General features: G+C 44.8%; 1 protein-coding gene across 14 annotated transcripts in view; it reads right to left on the minus strand.

Annotated features, from left to right (window-relative positions):
* The window catches only part of dlg1b (discs large MAGUK scaffold protein 1b), a 100252-nt gene that overhangs the window by 61453 nt on the left and 20466 nt on the right, over window positions 1-18333 (minus strand). For 12 of the 14 annotated variants that reach the window (XM_085254166.1, XM_085254169.1, XM_085254167.1 and 9 more), the window contains exon 3: window positions 16166-16329. In XM_085254166.1, coding sequence (XP_085110292.1) covers window positions 16166-16329 — 164 coding nt within the window. Of the gene's footprint in view, window positions 1-11679; window positions 11752-16165; window positions 16330-18333 lie in introns of all 14 variants that reach the window. The other 2 variants (XM_085254178.1, XM_085254179.1) reach the window with 1 other exon arrangement.

Consider the following 18333-nt stretch of genomic DNA (forward strand, 5'->3'; position numbering starts at 1 on the left):
TTAAAATGTCCTTCTTTGCCCAAATAACAGAAATCAAGCACAAATCAAAGACCTCACACTGGAAAGACTGGACCAAGTGATTAATTTTCCATTTTGGAGCCATAAATAAGTCAAACGATTACTTGATTAATTTTCCTCCTCCTTTCTTGTGGTTATGAAGGGAACAGCTGCAGCTCTGTGGCTTTAATCAAACATTTACTCTCCAAATTCAACATTTGTCCTGTGATTTTGCTACTATAAAAGGATCTGTTTAATAATGGAAATGAATCATGTTAACATATTGCACATTTCTTTTCCTTCTGCTCTCTGTGTTTTCATCCTTCTCTATTCCTTCATCTTTCCCTCTCTCTAAAACAAAGAGGGAAAATCTATTATTCAGCGCAGCAGAGATATGACAGCTCGGTTTAATATGCAGGGAAACCACAGAGATTCTCCATCAGCATGCATACAAATGGAGGGAGAGGGGGAAAGAGGGGGGAAGCCCGGGGGGAGCAGAGGATCAGAGAGGAGGAGGAGGAGGAAATCTTCCTCTGCTGTAAAAACGCCTGCAGAGCAAAGCATCAAGCTCTTAAGCACAATAACAGCATGTTTAACCACAGCCTAATGAAGACTTCAACACGACGGAGACGAGAAGCAGAAACTCGACTGAAGCAGAGAAACACAGAGATCCAGAGAAAGTGCCGCAGACTCGTGAGAATAAATTAGAAGAATAGAGATTATTTCCATCAAAGTGATAAAAGACGTGGATGACAGCGACCCACAAACGTCACAGTTAATGACGGGTGTTTATCATCTGTTTGACTTCCGTCTGTTCATCAGAGAGAAAACAGCAAAGTTTCACACAGGAACAGAAAAACTGACAAAAATAGATTTTTAAAATAAAATCTGATGCTGTTGCAGCCTTTTTGTCTCGTTATGTGAATGAATGGCTTTTTAGCAGATAGCTGATATCACCTTATGTCCACTGTTCAAAGCAGGCGATATCACTCATTGCTATGTGTAAACGACTGAGTTGCTCCACCGCGGCTGCTAGCGCTCAGTGTTATGGTGGGTGGATAGCACAACATTAACCAAGTGAGAATTTAAACTGAAAATCCACAAATGCCCAGCTTCTGTCTTTGGTGACAGAGGGTAGAGTCAGCACTGATGCCCGGAGTAACAACCAGCGGAGGTCACGTCTGAAACAACCTGAACAACATCTGGCAGGATGAGGTGAATCTGGGTGCCCCAGCCCAGCGGATGGTGTCAGGGGTGGTGTGGTTAAACCAAAACAAACACCTCGTTGCTGTGATCCCAGTCAAGCTCGTGACTTTTGGTCCACCTGCCCTGCAGCACTGACAGGTGGATAGCTTGCACCTTTCCCAGTCCAATGCTGTGAGTTTGTCCACCAGGGGGCAACGTCCCTGTCAGCAACGTCACAAACAGCAATCGGCTGATCCGAGTCGAGCAGAGCATAAGACGAGTAGCTGCCAATAAAGCAAATTATTTTCAGGCACTGTCATATCATCTTAGTAAGGATTCATAAACAACTAAACATAACAAATGTTATATACAGTCTGATTTTACACAAAACGTTTTTAGAGTCAGCACACAGAAAGTTGATCAGTTAAACAGCAACAGAAGAAACCGACTCAAACAGCCAACACACACCTGTGTTACCAGACGCCTTTCAAAACTATTCAACCCCCTGCAGCAGTATGGAGGCGTGAGGCATCAGCTCCAGTGTGTAACAGTAACAGAATGAAAGCTACACATTTTCTTAAAAAGATGACACCTTATACTTGAAGTTTTGCGATAAATGTGTCGCACAGCTGTTTTTAGGGTTGGACACAGTCCTGAATGAGGCCAGGTGCTCTGCAGGTATCCAGCCACAGACTGAAACAACAGACAAATTAAAATGTTGACCTGAAGATTCGTTTATTAAACAGCGTCAGTGTGAACCTTCCACTCACTCACAGAGAAGCTTCTTAAGAAACCTGCCAATTTAACTCCCAGTGGTGCCACGCGATTATGGCATCATCAGCAGAGGTCAAGGGTCAGAGCGCACAGAAAGCAAACAGAAGTGAGAGCCAGTCTTCTGCCTCTGTTTTCATCTCAGCGCCCTGCCCACGCTTCCCAGCATCCTCTCTGTTCCTCCTCCTCTCCAACCTCTCCTTCTGTTCTCCTCACCTCCCTGCAGACTGCTGGCAGCTTGCTGAGTGTGTGAGTGTGTGCGCGTGTGTGTGTGTGTGTGTGTGTGTGTGTGTGTGTGTGTGTGTCTTATTAAACTGCATGGCTGCTCCTCTCGGCTTGTGTCCTCCTTCAGGGCCCATCAGCCTCTTGCAGTGCAAACACAGCCATTAAAAATTCCTCACGGCGCCTCGACGTCACTCACAGCAGGAGCGCCGTTACAGCGAGGGGAGAGATAGCTGTTGAGCTTCCTGTGCCGAGCTTCGGCCGCCACAGCTGGACTCGACACGACGTGTCGCGCGGTTTATCTGCTGGGTTAACACCACCAGCTTAGAGCAGAACAGGTGAAACCAGTAGAGCAGGGCGATAGGACCAAAAATATTTATCACGATATACATTTGAAAATTTGCGATAACGATATAACTGACGATATAATTGACACCAGACAAAACACTTTACAACTCCTCAACTTTATCCATTCGCTTCCGCTTATCCTGTCCAGGGTCGCGGGCGGTGCTGGAGCCTATCCCCGCTGTCATAGGGCGAGAGGCGGGGTACACCCTGGACAGGTCGCCAGTCTGTTGCAGGGCTTTCATCGAGGGTTTGTTTCCTCCTCCGGGCATCGCTTGAACATCAGCACATCTGTGTGGATATTTGCTGCCGTCCTGTCAAACTACAGCAAAGAGAAAATAAACCGCATCTCACGACCGTGCGACAGATGTGACCGCAGAGAGTCATGTGACCGGCTTTACCGATAAAGGTTTGGGGTCAGAAGGTTTAGTGTTTCCGAGCAGCTCAGGATGTAGTTTATGCACATAATCATCACTAATAGCTTCAATGCAGGTGTTCATCTCTGGGCCATGAAGTACTGCAATACGGGCTCTGAAAGTACTTAAGACAGTATTAAAATGAAATTATACTTTAAAAGAACTTACATATAAAAAAATACCAGATATATAAAGTTATTAAAATAAATATAAAATTACTTTAGTATTAAAATTATTTAGCAAAAAAGTAATAAATTAAAAATGCAAACTTTAAAAGTATGAATGTTATTGACGACATTAAGCATTAAGTATATATCAAATCAGAGAAAACTGTCGCGTAAATTCGTGAAAACCTAAATAACAAAATGCCATCAAGGTCATAAAAAGCTTTAAATGAAAGTAAATTAAAGTATTTTAAGTTGAACACAGGTAAAAACAAAGGTAACGACCAACAGACAAAAGTCAATCTAGGAATGATTCCATGTTTCTAACTCTTCGTGCTCGCAGGTTCACTCTCCTCGCTCTGCCCGTAACCATCATCAATAATTCAGGCGGCTGTTTCCAGGCGCAGCGGCGAGCTGCTGATCGAAGCATCAACAGTCCGACAGCACGAGCTCGTTACGCTTCTCTGCAGGTAGCGGCCGATCAGCCTTCCCATCAGCCCTTGCTACTGCGGTTGTTTTCTGGAAGGAGTGGAGACGGTCGATTTGACCTCCGACCTCCGGCTGCAGCAGACTGCGGCTCTGAATGTTTCTGCGTTTGTGAGGACGACTCCGTGTTTAAACCCACAGTAACGAGCTGATTTGTGATTGGATAACTTCTTTCCCACCCACACACTCATTACAGGTTCAGTGCTGTGTTAGAGCTGTGAGGACGCACAGACTCACATCAACAAGGAAATGGACAGTAACAGGACATGACTGCACCGTAACGGAGACGCTGAAACGCCGCGTCCTGTCACAGAGTCATAATTAAATTAAACATCATCTCGTGCTTGAATTTTCGCTCCGGGGGGTGAGGACGTCGACATAAATAGACTTCTGACAGGAAGTGTCTGAATCTGCGTGAGAGCGCCTGCACTGCTGGTTTCAGCGTGGCGAGAAACACAGCAGAGAGATTTTATACACATCAATCAATTTATGTCATTTTTTGCATCTCTTTATAAACAAAAAAGATGTTTTATTTTCCTCATTTCCTGTCATTCACGTTGTGTTCCAATGATCAGGCGTCAGACTGCTCTAAAGCTCTCAGTTTATCAGGGTTTTTTCTACTCTTGGACCTGAATGATGTCACAGAGAGGGCATACAGCCACCACTCCCACTAGGTGTTCAAACCTAATCAAAGCTAATCAGGCTGGATGAACTGAGGGGCTGCATCGAGGCCTGGAGGAAGACAAAGAAGGATTGTTTTGAATTGTGGATCATGCAAAGCAGCTCTAAGAGGGGCCAGGAACAACAACAGGTCCTCGTGAAACATCTAAAAACACAACTGCCTGAAACCAGCAAACTTTCTATCAGTGATGAGCCACCAGGACCTGAACTCCCGGCCAGGTTCTGATCCGAGCACCGACCTCCAATCGGAGGCTCCAGCAGTGACTCAGTTCCTACATTGAAATGTTTACAGGCTGAACCCACATCAGTTTTGGTCTCTGTGGATAATTTTCACCATATTTCAAACTGTAAACGCTGGTTTTGGTTCTTAAGTAACATATTTAGTCACCCGGGCAGCGTGCGTCCTGTAGCCGTGTCCTCAGGTGTTCCTCGAGTGCTGATCTGTTGGTGTTCCTGTATTTAGACCGAGCCGACTGTGCTTTGTCCTGCTGAATCACCGAGCTGCAGCTCGTCGTTAATAAGGAGCTGAAAATAGCGCCAACGCCGAGGCGCTGCCCTACAAACACACACCTGAGGCTCTGACACCTTTCCTGTGCGGGGAGGAGACGCCTGAAACCAACAGGAACACGGAGGTTGCTGGTTCAAATCCACTGAGGACTCTTCATCAGTGCTCAGCGGGTGCAGGGAGAAAAATGTCCTTTAAGTTTAATGTCACACGGAGGGAGTTTTTAAGGACGAGGCAGCGGGGGTTCAGATCAGAGGAGACACGGATCACAGAAATGGGATTTCAGAGAAGAGATGACGGCCTGCAGGGACACTGATCCCAGACCAGCTGGAGACGCCGCATCAGGACGTTAACCTCGTTTACATACAGCCACTAACGATTCAGCCCAGCAAACACATTTAAGAGACTGAAACTCATCTTTCAGGACAAAGTTGCTCCTTTAACGCTTCCCACAGACAGAACATGGACACTGACCCGACCTCCTGTTCTAACCTCAGCTTCTGTTTTATTGCTTTCATTTCTGCTCTATCGTTGGTTTTAGAGGCGTCTCTCTCATTTCTACAACATCTTCCTGTCCTCTGTCACCTTTACAGCAGATGTTTTAAAACCCCCATTAGACCGTTTCACCTCGAGAAGCTCAAGTCATGGATACGCGCTGAACCTGAAACTTATTTCTGAACTTCCAGGATAGGAGCAGCAACTTCAGCGCACAAAGATGGCGACTGGCTGAAGTCTGACAGTGCCTCAAAAAGCCAAATCTGAACTTCAGGAAACACCAGCACCACTGCTGCAGGCCACCCAAACCTTAAATCACACGACAGGTTGAGAAGTCGTCATCATAACCAGATACATGCAGCGATATGTTCTGTTATTGAACGTCATGGTTCACGTTTGGTTTTTAAACTCATGCTTGTTGTTTAAAACAACATCATAAAGGGGTTTTTTTTTACAGTTTGAAAGTACCAATAAATAACTGAATAAATGTTTTTGCCCTAGTAGCTTTTATAAACCCGATAAAACAACCAAACACTATGACACAAAGAGAAAGTGCATCACGGAGTAAACCTGGGATTCTTCAGGTTGACCATGATGCTCAAGGACACAGGTAGACATGTGTCACCTAAAAACACTCATAATGAATTTAAAACGCTCCATGGATCTCAACAGACAATGTTCAGTTATCAATCTTTCCCTGACCTACGAAACTACAACTTACAGACTGTCCAGGAACACAAAGAGCTCAAAATAGCTTCAGTAAGGTGACGGCTCCAGACTTCCAACTGGTGTGGAAAAAAAAACGTGAAAGCGCAAAAATCAGCTCTGTCTCGTTCAGCAACTACAGTGACGCCACAGGAAGCAGAGAGCAGATCACACGCAGCATTATTAGCTCTGTCACATTATTACATGTTAATAATGTGATAAAAATGAACAATCAAAATGTCAATATGTTCCGGATGCTTTCAAATTTCATTCACAGCTCTAAAAACACCAAGAAGCCTGTGTTCAGTTCAAAGTCAGACCCCACACACTGCCAGCATAAAGTGAAAACAGTCAGCTGGTAACTATCCTGATCAGTAATCAATAAATGGATTGAACTGAATCCCAAAAATAAGTATGACTTTAAAAAGAGAAGAGGCTTAATAAACCAAAGGCTGAAAATTTCAATTAAATTTAATCCATATAGCCTCAAATCACAACAACTGTTGCCTTAAGGTGTGTTATATTGTAAGGTAAAGACCATACAATAAGATAAAGAGCAAAGAAAATGTCACGCCAAACTCGCATTAGGAAAAGTCAAATTTATTTCTAATCCTTATTTTTTAGAAAAGAAACCGATGAGTAAGAATAAAAGGCTTGGGGCTGTATATGTCCATCGACTTTTCTTCAATTCGGCAATGATACAGTAAAATGAATGGTTTTACTTTCCCTACAATCATCGCTTCATATCATCCAAACCGGTTACCAACCTCCGTTCATTAGCGATGCTGCTTTAATGGGTATAACAGGCTGGAATGAGGCGCGAACCCTTCAGAAAAGTAAGTTTTTTACTGAATAAAAAGTCGTCTTTATTATAATATACTAGCCGAATTGACCATCGACTCACAATTAATGACAACATACCACCTATTAGGAGGTAGCACTATTTTTGGTCGAAATCTCACTTTTATAAATGTATCGTCACAAATCGATACTAACCACTTCATCAGCGGTGCTGTTTTAATGGGGACCAACGGCGGGAATGAGGCGCGGACCCTTGAAAAAAGTGAATTTTCACCTAATTAAAAAGCCGTTTGAATGATGTAATGAAAGCCGAATTTAACACCGACTCACTCTTAACTAAACTCGCCCTCCAGTGTGTGCGTGTGTCGGTATTTTATGAGCTTTCTTCAAGCGTTACCTTTGTGGTGACAATACAAATGCAGTCCATCGTTCCGAGCCGGGAGTGAAGCCCGGGAACATCAGCATCTCATCTCCGTCCGTCCTTCCTGCTGAGCGAACTCCAGCGAGGCGCCACTCTTCATAAATGCTTCACATTCACTCACAAACCGACCGACTGCGGTCATAAATCTGCCCAAGAGAGAGAGTGCGCTCACCGGAGAGCCACCTCATCCCTCCCCCGGTCCTCCTTCATACCGTATCCGGAGCTCAGCAGGAGCAGCGCTCAGCGAACCCGGCTCCTCCACACACACAAGCTGCGTTCAGGCGCTTTGGGAAAAACCCTCTCCCTCCAAGTTATGAGGTTAAAAGATTAACACGGGACTATTAAAACCAGTGTATTGTATTGTTTGTTAGCGAGGTTACAGGAGATAGAAATTATTAATATAATTTTATCCAGTCAAGTTTTCACTTTAAACCGATCAATCAAACGCGTTTTGACTGGAAAAATAGTTTCAGAGTGTATCTGAATGCAACACTAAATACCTGTACTGTAATGATTGCGTAATTGCAGACCAGCGTATTTATTAACACTTAAAAAAATAAACAAAGACATTAAATAATACATTTTGGAGCAGCTTAAATTATGTAGTTAATTATTTATCATATTATAAATTTACACTAATTAAAATATGAATTTATTCTGTAATAAAGAACTGAGTCAAGTATTTTTACCTTTCAGTAATTACATTTGCCATCAGGTATTGTACTTTTAACCAAAACCAAAACAGTTTTGATGCAAATATGACGTAAATGTCATGTGATTGAAATCATTACAATTATTATTTTTCTTCCCTGCAGGTTCTAAATGGCAGGTTCTGAGCACTCAGGCATGAATGATATCTGCAGATGACGATCTGGGCTGAAATTAGTTTGTACTTACCAGTGAATAATACTGTTTTATTACAAGTGCAACATGACTCTAAAAAGACTTGATTATAGATAAATTTCAACTTGATAGAATAAAACAGTTATTTCTTCAAATAATCATGTGAAATAGTGACTGATATGATATGTGACTATTCCCTGATATTTTCTACATTAAACAAACAGCTGAAACAGCAGTATGTCTGACATTTTTACATAAAAAGGATTCATGAGTAATTTTTCTATCAATCGGCTAACTGGATTACGGACTGGTGGCTGCGCTGTAACCATCAGTGTGTTTTAAAGTGTCCCTGAAGCGCTGTGACGTCCTACTCAATAATAGACCACAAACTCATCTTGTCTGAGTCAGACTGTGCCTCGGCTTTTCCTCTTGAGGTTTGAAAACACGCTAACTGCTGCTGATGACATGTATGACTCAACGCCAAATGCTCGTGGAGGTGGAGGAGGAGGAGCAGTGTCCCTATCAGCAGGAGCAGGGGGAGGAGGAGATGGGGCAGCGTGGGCGTTTGGCAGGTGGGAATCTTTCACAGCTCCATGAATCCGTCATGTAGCTGCGTCGCGTCTCATGCGTGTCATCATCATCATATGGCGTGTTTCACACCTCGACATTAACACAGAACAGGAAGTGATGCGAGTGGCGTTTTCCACAGAACAGTTTGCCGGGCTTTACATTAAAGTGATGAGCTCGTTTGCCCTGAAGAGAAATAGTTATTAGTGCTTTTGTACTTGTTCTCCAAGCAGCTGAGAGCATCAGAGCGATCGATCGGAGTTTAAATGAGCTGCAGCAGTTTAACGTCTGCGCGCAGCAGCAGGGAGAAGCATGCCTGCATGTTTGACCCGTTTCTGATAATTCACTGCAGAAAAGTTTAAAAAACCTTTATCGAGCTGCTGTGACCCACAACTGTGTTTAGCACTGGACTTTTGTTTCACAGTAACATGAAAAGAACAGTTTAACCCTGCAGAGAAGCAGCACCTGCCTCAGGTGTGGACATCTCAAACCGCTCACAGCGCCGTGGTCGTCACACATCACGAGCGTTATCAGTTAAAGTCAGAGTGAAAAGCTTTGCTGGTTGTTCTGCTCTCTGCACGGCTGCCCAAGCAGCTTCAGCACTGTGGAAACATTTCAGGTAAAGTCGAGATGATGTGAGCGCCTCTGAAACACTACTTGTTCACCACCTGCTCACCAGGTACACAGCAGGTTTTTTAATTGGTCGATGAGCATCTTACAGGACGCGTTCACAGTTCGTCCGTGTCCAAGTCTCCGCCTCTTCCTGCGATGATGCTGTGGCTCTGTGGGTTCCGACTACAGACTGTAAATAAAAGATGGATGCTGTTTCCAGCTGTGCAAAATGAAGCCAGTGCATTCTTCTGAATGTCCAGCAGGTGGCGCCTCCTCTGACCCTCCAGCCTGATCATCTGATCCTGATGAGTTCATGGTCTCAGTCGCTGCTTTCAGGTGTCATTAAACGCAACAGTGTTGATTGTGTTGTTCCCATTAGAGTTTGTAAAAAAAGACAAAGAGGAAGATGCTCATTGGCTAACAACTTGTGACTGAAAGTCATTCACCAATGAGCATACAGTACCCTTCAGTGACTTCACTAACAAACAGGTGACGACGCTACGTCCATCTGTTTTATACAGTCTGTTTCCACTGCAGCTGAGGAGCCTCACCTGTCAGCAGGTGTTCTCCACCTGCAGCCTGACGACAGTGAAACAATGTGGGATAAAAAGGGAGCTGAGCCTTGATAGATGGTTTGACTCACTGAGCAGCAGCAGCCTCAGACCACAGCTTCATGTTGTGTGAATTATTAACTCTTTCCAGGCCGAGGCTCTGAGCCGCTGCTGCCTTGTGGTGAATAATGTTTGCTTATGGACGAAGCTTCGCATGTAGATTTTGCATAAGTGGGTCACAGCAATGTGAGGTCAGAAAGTCCCCCGGACGAGCTGCGACGCTCAGAAACGTACAACACTGAGAAACACATGAGGATGGTATTTGAAAGCAGCACGAGACACACAGGAGCCTGAAGAGGCGGCGCAGGACCGAAGCCTCACGGAAACCTGAACTGAAATCCACACGAACCACCACCACGAAGGTGCTGAACGCCAGTACAGCTCCAGTCTGTCCGGGGGAGGCCTCGCAAGGCTCCTTCACAATAAAAGCTCCACACATGCAGACTCAGGGGTCAGGAGCAGGCAGGCTCTCAGCCTGGCTGCAGGGTCATACCCGGTGTTTTTTAACAGACTCTCTCACTAACAGCTCAAAATGTAAAGTTGACCCATTTCAAACACTACTTTTTATCAGCTGATATCTGAGACATGCTGACATGAATTGAGTGAAGTTTGAACGTCTATTTGCTCAGTTTGGATAAAATAAGGAAGTGAAATTCAATCAAAAACAATAAACATGAACTGATCGAAGAGTTTCACTTCAATTTCAGACTCATTTGGACTTGAATGTAAATGAAACCGTGCTGCAGAGCTGAAATCAGGAACTAACATCTGCACGGCGCTAACGAACAAACTTCTGCTGCCGTATCCTGAGCTTAAAGTGAATTTTTAATCTGCATCATTTAAAGAGATTAAAAGCATCAGTAAAATGTTCTTAAACACATTTACTGCTGCTGTGAGCAGCTCTATTAAATCTACTGTGTTTCTATTGTGCTGTGGGTAAATGAATCTATTTCATCTGGCTTCAGTTTGAGACCCTCGGCCAGTTTTAATCCACGTTTAACACTTTAAATGATTTTAATATCACTTTAACTTTGATTTACAGCTTGTTTTGGAAACACTGGTTACATTTTAGGTTTGTTGTTCCAGTAAAGTGAAGCCTTTGAGCACCAACTGTTCTCAAAGCTCATAACTGCAGAATAACAGCTCACATGCATCTATTAGCTAGCTGTGATGTTTTCATGTGAAACATGGTGTCTCGTTTTCCATTTATGGTCACAGCGTGAAAAGAAAAGCTCGTCACACCTGATTCGATGCGTAAACTCTAAACGACTGAAGACTCACTCGACGAAAAGTCGTTCGTGTAAATCAGTTAATAAAGTTTTTACCACATCAGTGACAGCTGTGTGTTAGTGTGTGTGTGTGTGCAGCTCTGAGGACCGGAGGTGTACCGTTCAGACCCGACAACATGAACCAAAACGAATGAAGCACGATGAACCCACGACCCCTGAACACAGCACAGACAGCCTCGACGTGCCGCCGCGTTCCTGCTGACAGAAATATTTAAACACTGAGACCAGACGTGAAGATGGAGGATGAAAACTGGAGGAGCGCAGCGTCAGGTCAGAGTTCAGCTCACACGCCGACCATGAAGCCACGGCTCCTCGGTGAGAGCTGCGAGTTTGTTTTATTGATCAGCGTTAAAAACAACCCTCAGACTTCAGCTCTGGTTCCACTTTCATCCAAACTCAGATCAGAACGACTCAAAGCGACACGTTGAGGCCGTCTGGGCGAACCTGACCCCTGACCCCCACCCCTCCGATGGCCCAAAAAAAGCACACGAGGACTGGATGGGACATGCGGCGAAGGTGGACGACACCGACAGCCCCTCCCACCAACAGCAGGCAGTACTTACTTGTCCGTCACGGCCAGGCGGGCGCTTGGCCTGCGCCAACGTGTGGAGGATTTCGTTTAGGAGGGGGGAGTCCTACGGGGGAGCATGAGCATTTACAGTCGGGAAAAAGAGGAAAGAAGAAGAAAAGCATTCAATCAAACAACACAGCAGGTTGAAACATCTCAGCCAACGTCAGGTTTGTGCTCCGATCTAAACATGATGCGTACGTCCCGCCCTCCATCTCTGACTGCTGAAATATGTCCACCTCACACTGACGCATGTTTGCCTCCGTTCATGCATCTGCAAAGGACTGGAACCCAACCAGCTGTGCTCTCACTGACACGAGTCCCCACCTGCAGCAGCGTGTTATGGTGGCTGGCAGAAAACTCCCGGGGTCATTATGGCTGTCACGTTCGACCTGTTCTGAAGATAAGGAGCCAGTTTATTGGCTCCAGAGGATACAGATGGAGTACTGATCGCCTGGTCAAACAACCAGCTCACCTTTACACCCATGTGACCCAAACCCGGCTCTGGAAAAGCTCCTCACACAACAAACGGACTGGATCAGGCGGGAGCAAACAGACAAGCAGGTGAAAGACGTTCTGGAGAAGCTTCTCGTGTCATTTTTAAATTCAGACATTTTCCTTTGTCTTCCTCAAAGCGAGAAGCCCGATGCCTCACTCAGGAAGTGCAGGCTTAGCTTTGCCTGAAGAGAGGAACGGTTGGCCAGCTCCATCGGATGAGAACCGTAACCTCCACTTAACCTGGATGTGCCGCTCACTCACATAGCGAGCGTCAGAGTAAATCCTGAGCGTGCATCAGCTGCCCCGCAACCCTGAACGCTAACCTCAGGCCAGCCGCGAGCGGATGAACGTCTCCGTCCACCTGCCCGAGTGCACAGCACGGGAATAATGAGGCATTACATCCAGACTCCAGCTGTTTGCCAAGGCAACCTCTGCAGACTTTAGCTTTAACCCCCTCCCAAAAAAACAATCTCATACAAAGACACAAAATAACATTTTCTGGATTATACTCCAATTTCTGGCTGATCCCATCTGCTATTATGAAAACACGGGATTAGAGCGAATGAAAGAAGCAGAGGAGGCAGACTGCTCCGTTTTCGTTTCACTAACAGAATCGCCGGCTTTCACGTTTCACATGTTGGCGTTCACCACAACGTCGCGAATCCCATCTTGGAGACGTGTTTGTGCCGCAGACGCACAAACACCGAGGTCTCGGGATTTAAAGCACCAAACAAACAACCTGCCGCCTCTGCTCTCGTTTTTCAGGAAGAGAAAACAGAAACTTTACTGAAAATAACTTTAAAAGCATGTGAAGCGTGCAGACTGATGGAGATCGCTGGCATTAATCTCTCACTTTTACCAATAATCAATCGATTGTTTCAAATTATAAGACGTCAGAAAACTAAAACATCAGTCACCACTTTCACTCTGTCTTTTTCCCCCCGTTTTACCTGCAGAGTCACTTTTTCTACTAAACTGAACATTTTCCATGAGTTCTACTTTCAGCGAGTCTTTATTTTATTTGACTTTTTGTCCCATTTGATTTGGTTTTGTGCGATTTTATCTTCTGTTCTGTGACGTTACATTTTATCGAGCTGCTCTGTTGTATTTCTGATGTTTGTTACAGACTGTTGATGTGCTGCATTGACTCTGGAACTTCACAACATCTGGAATAAACCAAGTTGTAGTTTGAGGGTTGAGCAGCAGGTCTGCACACACACAGATTCATTCTGCAGGTAAAATAACTCCAATAATAAACTGATCAATGATGTCTTTGATCAACTGTGAGATCAACACGAGAGTGAAATCTCAGCGTCGGTGACCTCGGACTGTTTTTCAAGTGAGAAGTTTAAACGTCCTCACAAAGGTTTACATCAGATCAGCACAAAACTGGAAACTGGAGGAGATTTGTTCTTCTTATATTATAGAAAGTGTAACTTAAATCTGTGGATTTCCAATCAATAACAGTTTGATGTTCAACATTATTTCTGTTTGTTTTCTTGTTGAGATGCGTGTTTAAAAACATCAGACAACAACAATCGTTTGTTTTTTCCCTGAAACTGAACGTCGTTTGGATTTTCGAACATTAATGCGTTCGCTTTGATTCAGGGACTAACGAGGGATCAGTTTTAATGTTTTCTGGTCGTTTTATAACCAAACAATCAATAAATTACTGACGTAACCAAACTGCCAGACGGTGATGAAGTGTAACTGATGACAGTTTAGATAAAAATCAGGTGGAGGGAAACAGTTGATATTTGCTTTCCCTTCACTCACTCACTCACACTCACTCACACACACACACACACACACACACACGGCCCCTCAAACATGTCATCAGGAAGTCAGAAGCACAAAACCACACCTGAGGTTAAACACAACCTCAGCGAGTGGAACACACGCGCCCACACACACACACACACACGATGAAACCAGCAGCTCCGCCTTTAATAACTTTGGATGATCTCCACCTCGGCAGGGGAGTGAACCTCCACGAGCGCTCACACGCTTGACTGTCGTTGCAGAAGGAAACATCACTCGTCTCATTTTCACTTTCCTCGCTTTAACTGCACAACTCATGAAGTTTGTTCTTCCTCAGGCTGCTGATCTAAATCTTCATCATCATCATCACTGTCCTGTGGACTAGTGAAGGACATCTGACGCCATCGTGTCCTCCAACACAAACGTCGTGTTTTAGCTCAAAGCTGCTGCGGAGGCGCACGGTCACGTACAGCAGAGAGAAACTGAACAGTTGCTCTCATGGCTGAAAATCAGACCCAGTCAAACATTTAAAAGCACTTTGGTAGAGTTTCTGTTTTAACATCATTTAAACTCAAGGTGAAGAAACGCCGCTCCAGATTTATGTCCAACACACCTGTGCACAGCGTGAAACAGAAGCTCAGGCTGAATCGCGACTTTCATTTTGTTCAATACCAATTTGTACCACCAGATGGCGCAGTGATTACATGTTTTTAGTTAACATGTGAGAGCAGCTAAGAAGAAATGCCAAATGTTAAAAACAGCACAAACTAGGAAAGTGCTGCCGAACGAATTCTGCAGAACATAATTACTAAAAGTTCATTTGAAACATGAAAAATTAAGTTAACATTTAATTCATGATCAAAAGAAAACCTGCAGTTCCTCCAATGTCCACCAGAGGCTCCGGCAGCGAGTGAGTTCCCACAGACTTTTTAAATAAAAAGTTCACAGCCGGATACGGAAACCGCTTTGGTCTCCAGAGCCGTTTAAGGGTTTACAGTTTGTAGTTTCAGGGGCGTGGCCTCTTTGACAGGTGAATGGCGACACAGGTGGTTGTAGCTGCTAGCTGGCTCCCAGGCTTGAGCTGGTATTCTGGACTGTTTTAATGACATCATCTGACCAACAGTGAGGTTACGGCACTAACAGACCGTCCAAGAAGTCTGACTTCCAGATTTAATGAAATGTAACAATTTAAATTGGATGTTAGCATTAATTAGCACCACTCCATGTCTCTGAATGCATGCTTGCTAGCATTACCAGATAACTGAGCATTTAACTACCTAGATGTTCACTACTGGCTCCAAACAAACCAACATGGTGGCAGCCAAACTGCTAAGACTGAGGACAAAACCAAAGGGTGACATCACTGTGGTTACGTCTATATTTTAAAAAAGCCCAGAAAAGTAAACAGGAAAGAAAAGGTTTCATTTTGGCTTCTCCAGTTACGAACGCCAAAACACCACCGTGTCATTCTCTATTTTTAAATCTCTCATGTATGAGTGATGACTGTTTCTGTCACTGCCAGGAAATACCAAGACATGGCTGCTGTAACTGGTAAACAAGACAGGAAGATCCAGCTCTTATTTCAAAATAAGAGCAGGAGGAGTGATAACAGATGGCATCCACACACTGACTGAGGGGTTTTCTTGGCCTTTAGGAGACGACCGACCACAACCGCTCAGCGTAGCGTGAGCTAAAGATGCATTTATGCGTTTCAGGGTTTTGGAAATCAGAAGCACAAAAATGTATTTCAGCTCCTGTAATTTTAACGTTCTGGATAAAACAGTCTCATCACAGTTTTTGTGAATTTTCTTTTGAAGGAAGAAAACCGACACTTAATGAGGCTCCAAGCAGAAATATTATTGCTGCAGTGAAACGAGTTGCTCATCAGCCCAAACTAATCAAACCAAACACGCTGTGACCAGGAGTTCGACCCGTTTGTACCCGTCGAGGAGCCGGCGCTGGCGGGAATCCTGCTTTTCCTCGTTTAGTGCGAGCGGGGAACAGATGGCGTCAGTTTGTCCATCGAGCTGCTTTGCAAATCAAATGCAGCTTCATTTTTCATCCTGCGAGGTCTGAAAGGTTTGATCTATTTTTACCGTTTTCTATTTTTAACCAACGGTCGGCGTCTCTGCTACAGAGCAGCAGGAAGCAGGAAAAAGAACCCGAGTGTTGGTGGCACTTCCTGTCCTGACAGGCGGAGCGGCAGCAGCTGGAGTTCTTACCTCGATGCTGGTGCTAAGGCTGGGCAGCGTGTCCGAGGTCACCGTTGTACTTTGAAGGCTGGAGAAGTCCCATAGGTTGACGGGCGCCATGGGGTCCGCCCCTTTGGAAGACTCCACCCATCTCTGACTGTCCAATAAGGTCACTTCGTAAAACTCCTGGATATCTGCGAGGACACAGAGAGACACGCAATTGGTAATGGAGTCGTTTTCAGCTTCATTTATTTTATTTGTCTTTGACTGGTAGACTCCTCCCTCGCTCTTATTTTGAAGGCTCCGTCTATTTTGTCATTTCCTGTCTAACAGCTTGCACGTCCTTTGCTCTCCCTGGCGCAGGTCGCAGGTGTAATTAGAGTAGAAATATATTTTATTTAATCAGAATTAAGCTGAAATCTGATCAGTTTCCATTACTAATTTTTCACAATAAAAGCTTTGATAAGAAGTGAAAGGTTCCCGTCTCATAAAACATTTTAGATTTGAGTATTTCTTCACTTAAAAATCTAATTCGCTGAGCTCAGAGCTCACGGAGCAGGCGAGGGAGGCCAGAGTGGAGGACAAACACCGACCTGACACTCGTCGGGGTCACGACCGCGGGTTTTGTTCGAGGTGGAGGCGACACACAGGAAACGGCTTCATCAGGCCGACATTAACGTTCAGTAAAAGTACAGCACGTGACACGTTTGGAGGTTTTCCTGTCATTAAAAACTTTTAAAACAGATTAAAGAAATGCTGCTCACGCTTTCATTTATAGGTCAGGATCAGGTTTCCACAGGTGAGTCACCTGATACACACCTGTCACATTCAGAGAAATGAAGAATAAAGCAAACAAAAAACACTGAATCTCAGATGGAAATCTTCCTGCACAGTGACTCATTTCACTGTTAAAGCAGGAGTAAAAGAATCAGACAGATCAGGAGTTTTAAAGCAGAGCTTTTCAAAATAAAGCACCTGCATCTCTGTGAGTGTTCGAGCAGGTCTGTCCTGTTTTTAAAGAACTATGAATCGTCTCCAGGGACGATGGCTGACTTTAACCTGAGCTATCATACTCAGCCGTACATGCTTCTGCCACACTGTATGGATGCTTATGATTGGTTGTTTTATTATATGCAGACGTTCCTGATGAGGCCACAAGCTGAAGCACGTCGCTCAAATAATGAAGCTTTGACCTCCTCGGTTTGAGCTCAGCAGGTCAAACTGCTGCAGCGAGGGACTAACAGCGACTGACAGCGTGATTGATATCATGACTCCACGTTCAGATGTTTACAGTAGGCTGTTATTATAAAAAGCTTCGCCCTGGCAGCCGCATCCAGCGAGCTTTTTTTACATCCCGAAACGCGCTCACAGCGAGCGGATCTAAAATAAGCGGGCTTTCTTTGGCTCGCCGTGGCAGCTGACCGCCCAGCCGGCACAGATGTTTCCCCCTAAACCGTCAGATCACCACTTCAACAGCTCCTCGGGATGACCACTGGCCTTTAAATCTCTGGCACTCCCCGCCGTCAGCCCGCAGCGGCGTCTCGCTGCCTGTTAACCCTTTCCACACAGATTTCTAACGACCTCAGAAAGTACCGAGCTCAGTAAAAATGTAAAACGAGTGCAGCGCCTGGATCGATCCGAGGAAGCAGAATCATGACTAATGAGGAATCCCAAACATCCTCCGGGCTCCTGGAGGCTTTACAGCCTCTATTTTGGAGCTTTGGACATCGAGTGCTATAAATAAAACAAAAAGCCGCTCCGCCATAAAGTCTCCTACTTTTACACCCACTGGAAACTTTCATTGGGTCCACATTTACAATCCGAACCAATCAAATAAAAGCTGCTCCGGCTCCACCTCTGCAGACCGTCGCCTGTCGACAGGCAGCGGATCACCTTCAAACTTCCAGCTCTGCTCGCCATCTTACCCACTGCAACCCACCTGCATCCTGACCCACCCCCACAGACCTTTCTCTGCTTTCCCAGCACAAAGAAACACGACTGCTTTTCACAGACAAACATCAAAACTTATTTCTTCAACCTGCCCACTGTTTTCTCAGCCTCTGGGCTCTTTGCCTCTGCAGCCTTTAATGACGGTGTTATCTGCTTTGTAACAGTCCAAACTAAACTACGTTCTTTCTGAGCACTCAGGGGCTTCCTATGCTCTGCTCTTTCACAATAAAAGCCTCTACCATGGCTAC

Source organism: Mchenga conophoros, linkage group LG18 (genome assembly GCF_057382185.1).
Source record: "Mchenga conophoros isolate Kocher_MC1m ecotype Shallow Benthic linkage group LG18, M_conophoros_male_GT1.1, whole genome shotgun sequence".
Classification (NCBI taxonomy): domain Eukaryota; kingdom Metazoa; phylum Chordata; class Actinopteri; order Cichliformes; family Cichlidae; genus Mchenga; species Mchenga conophoros.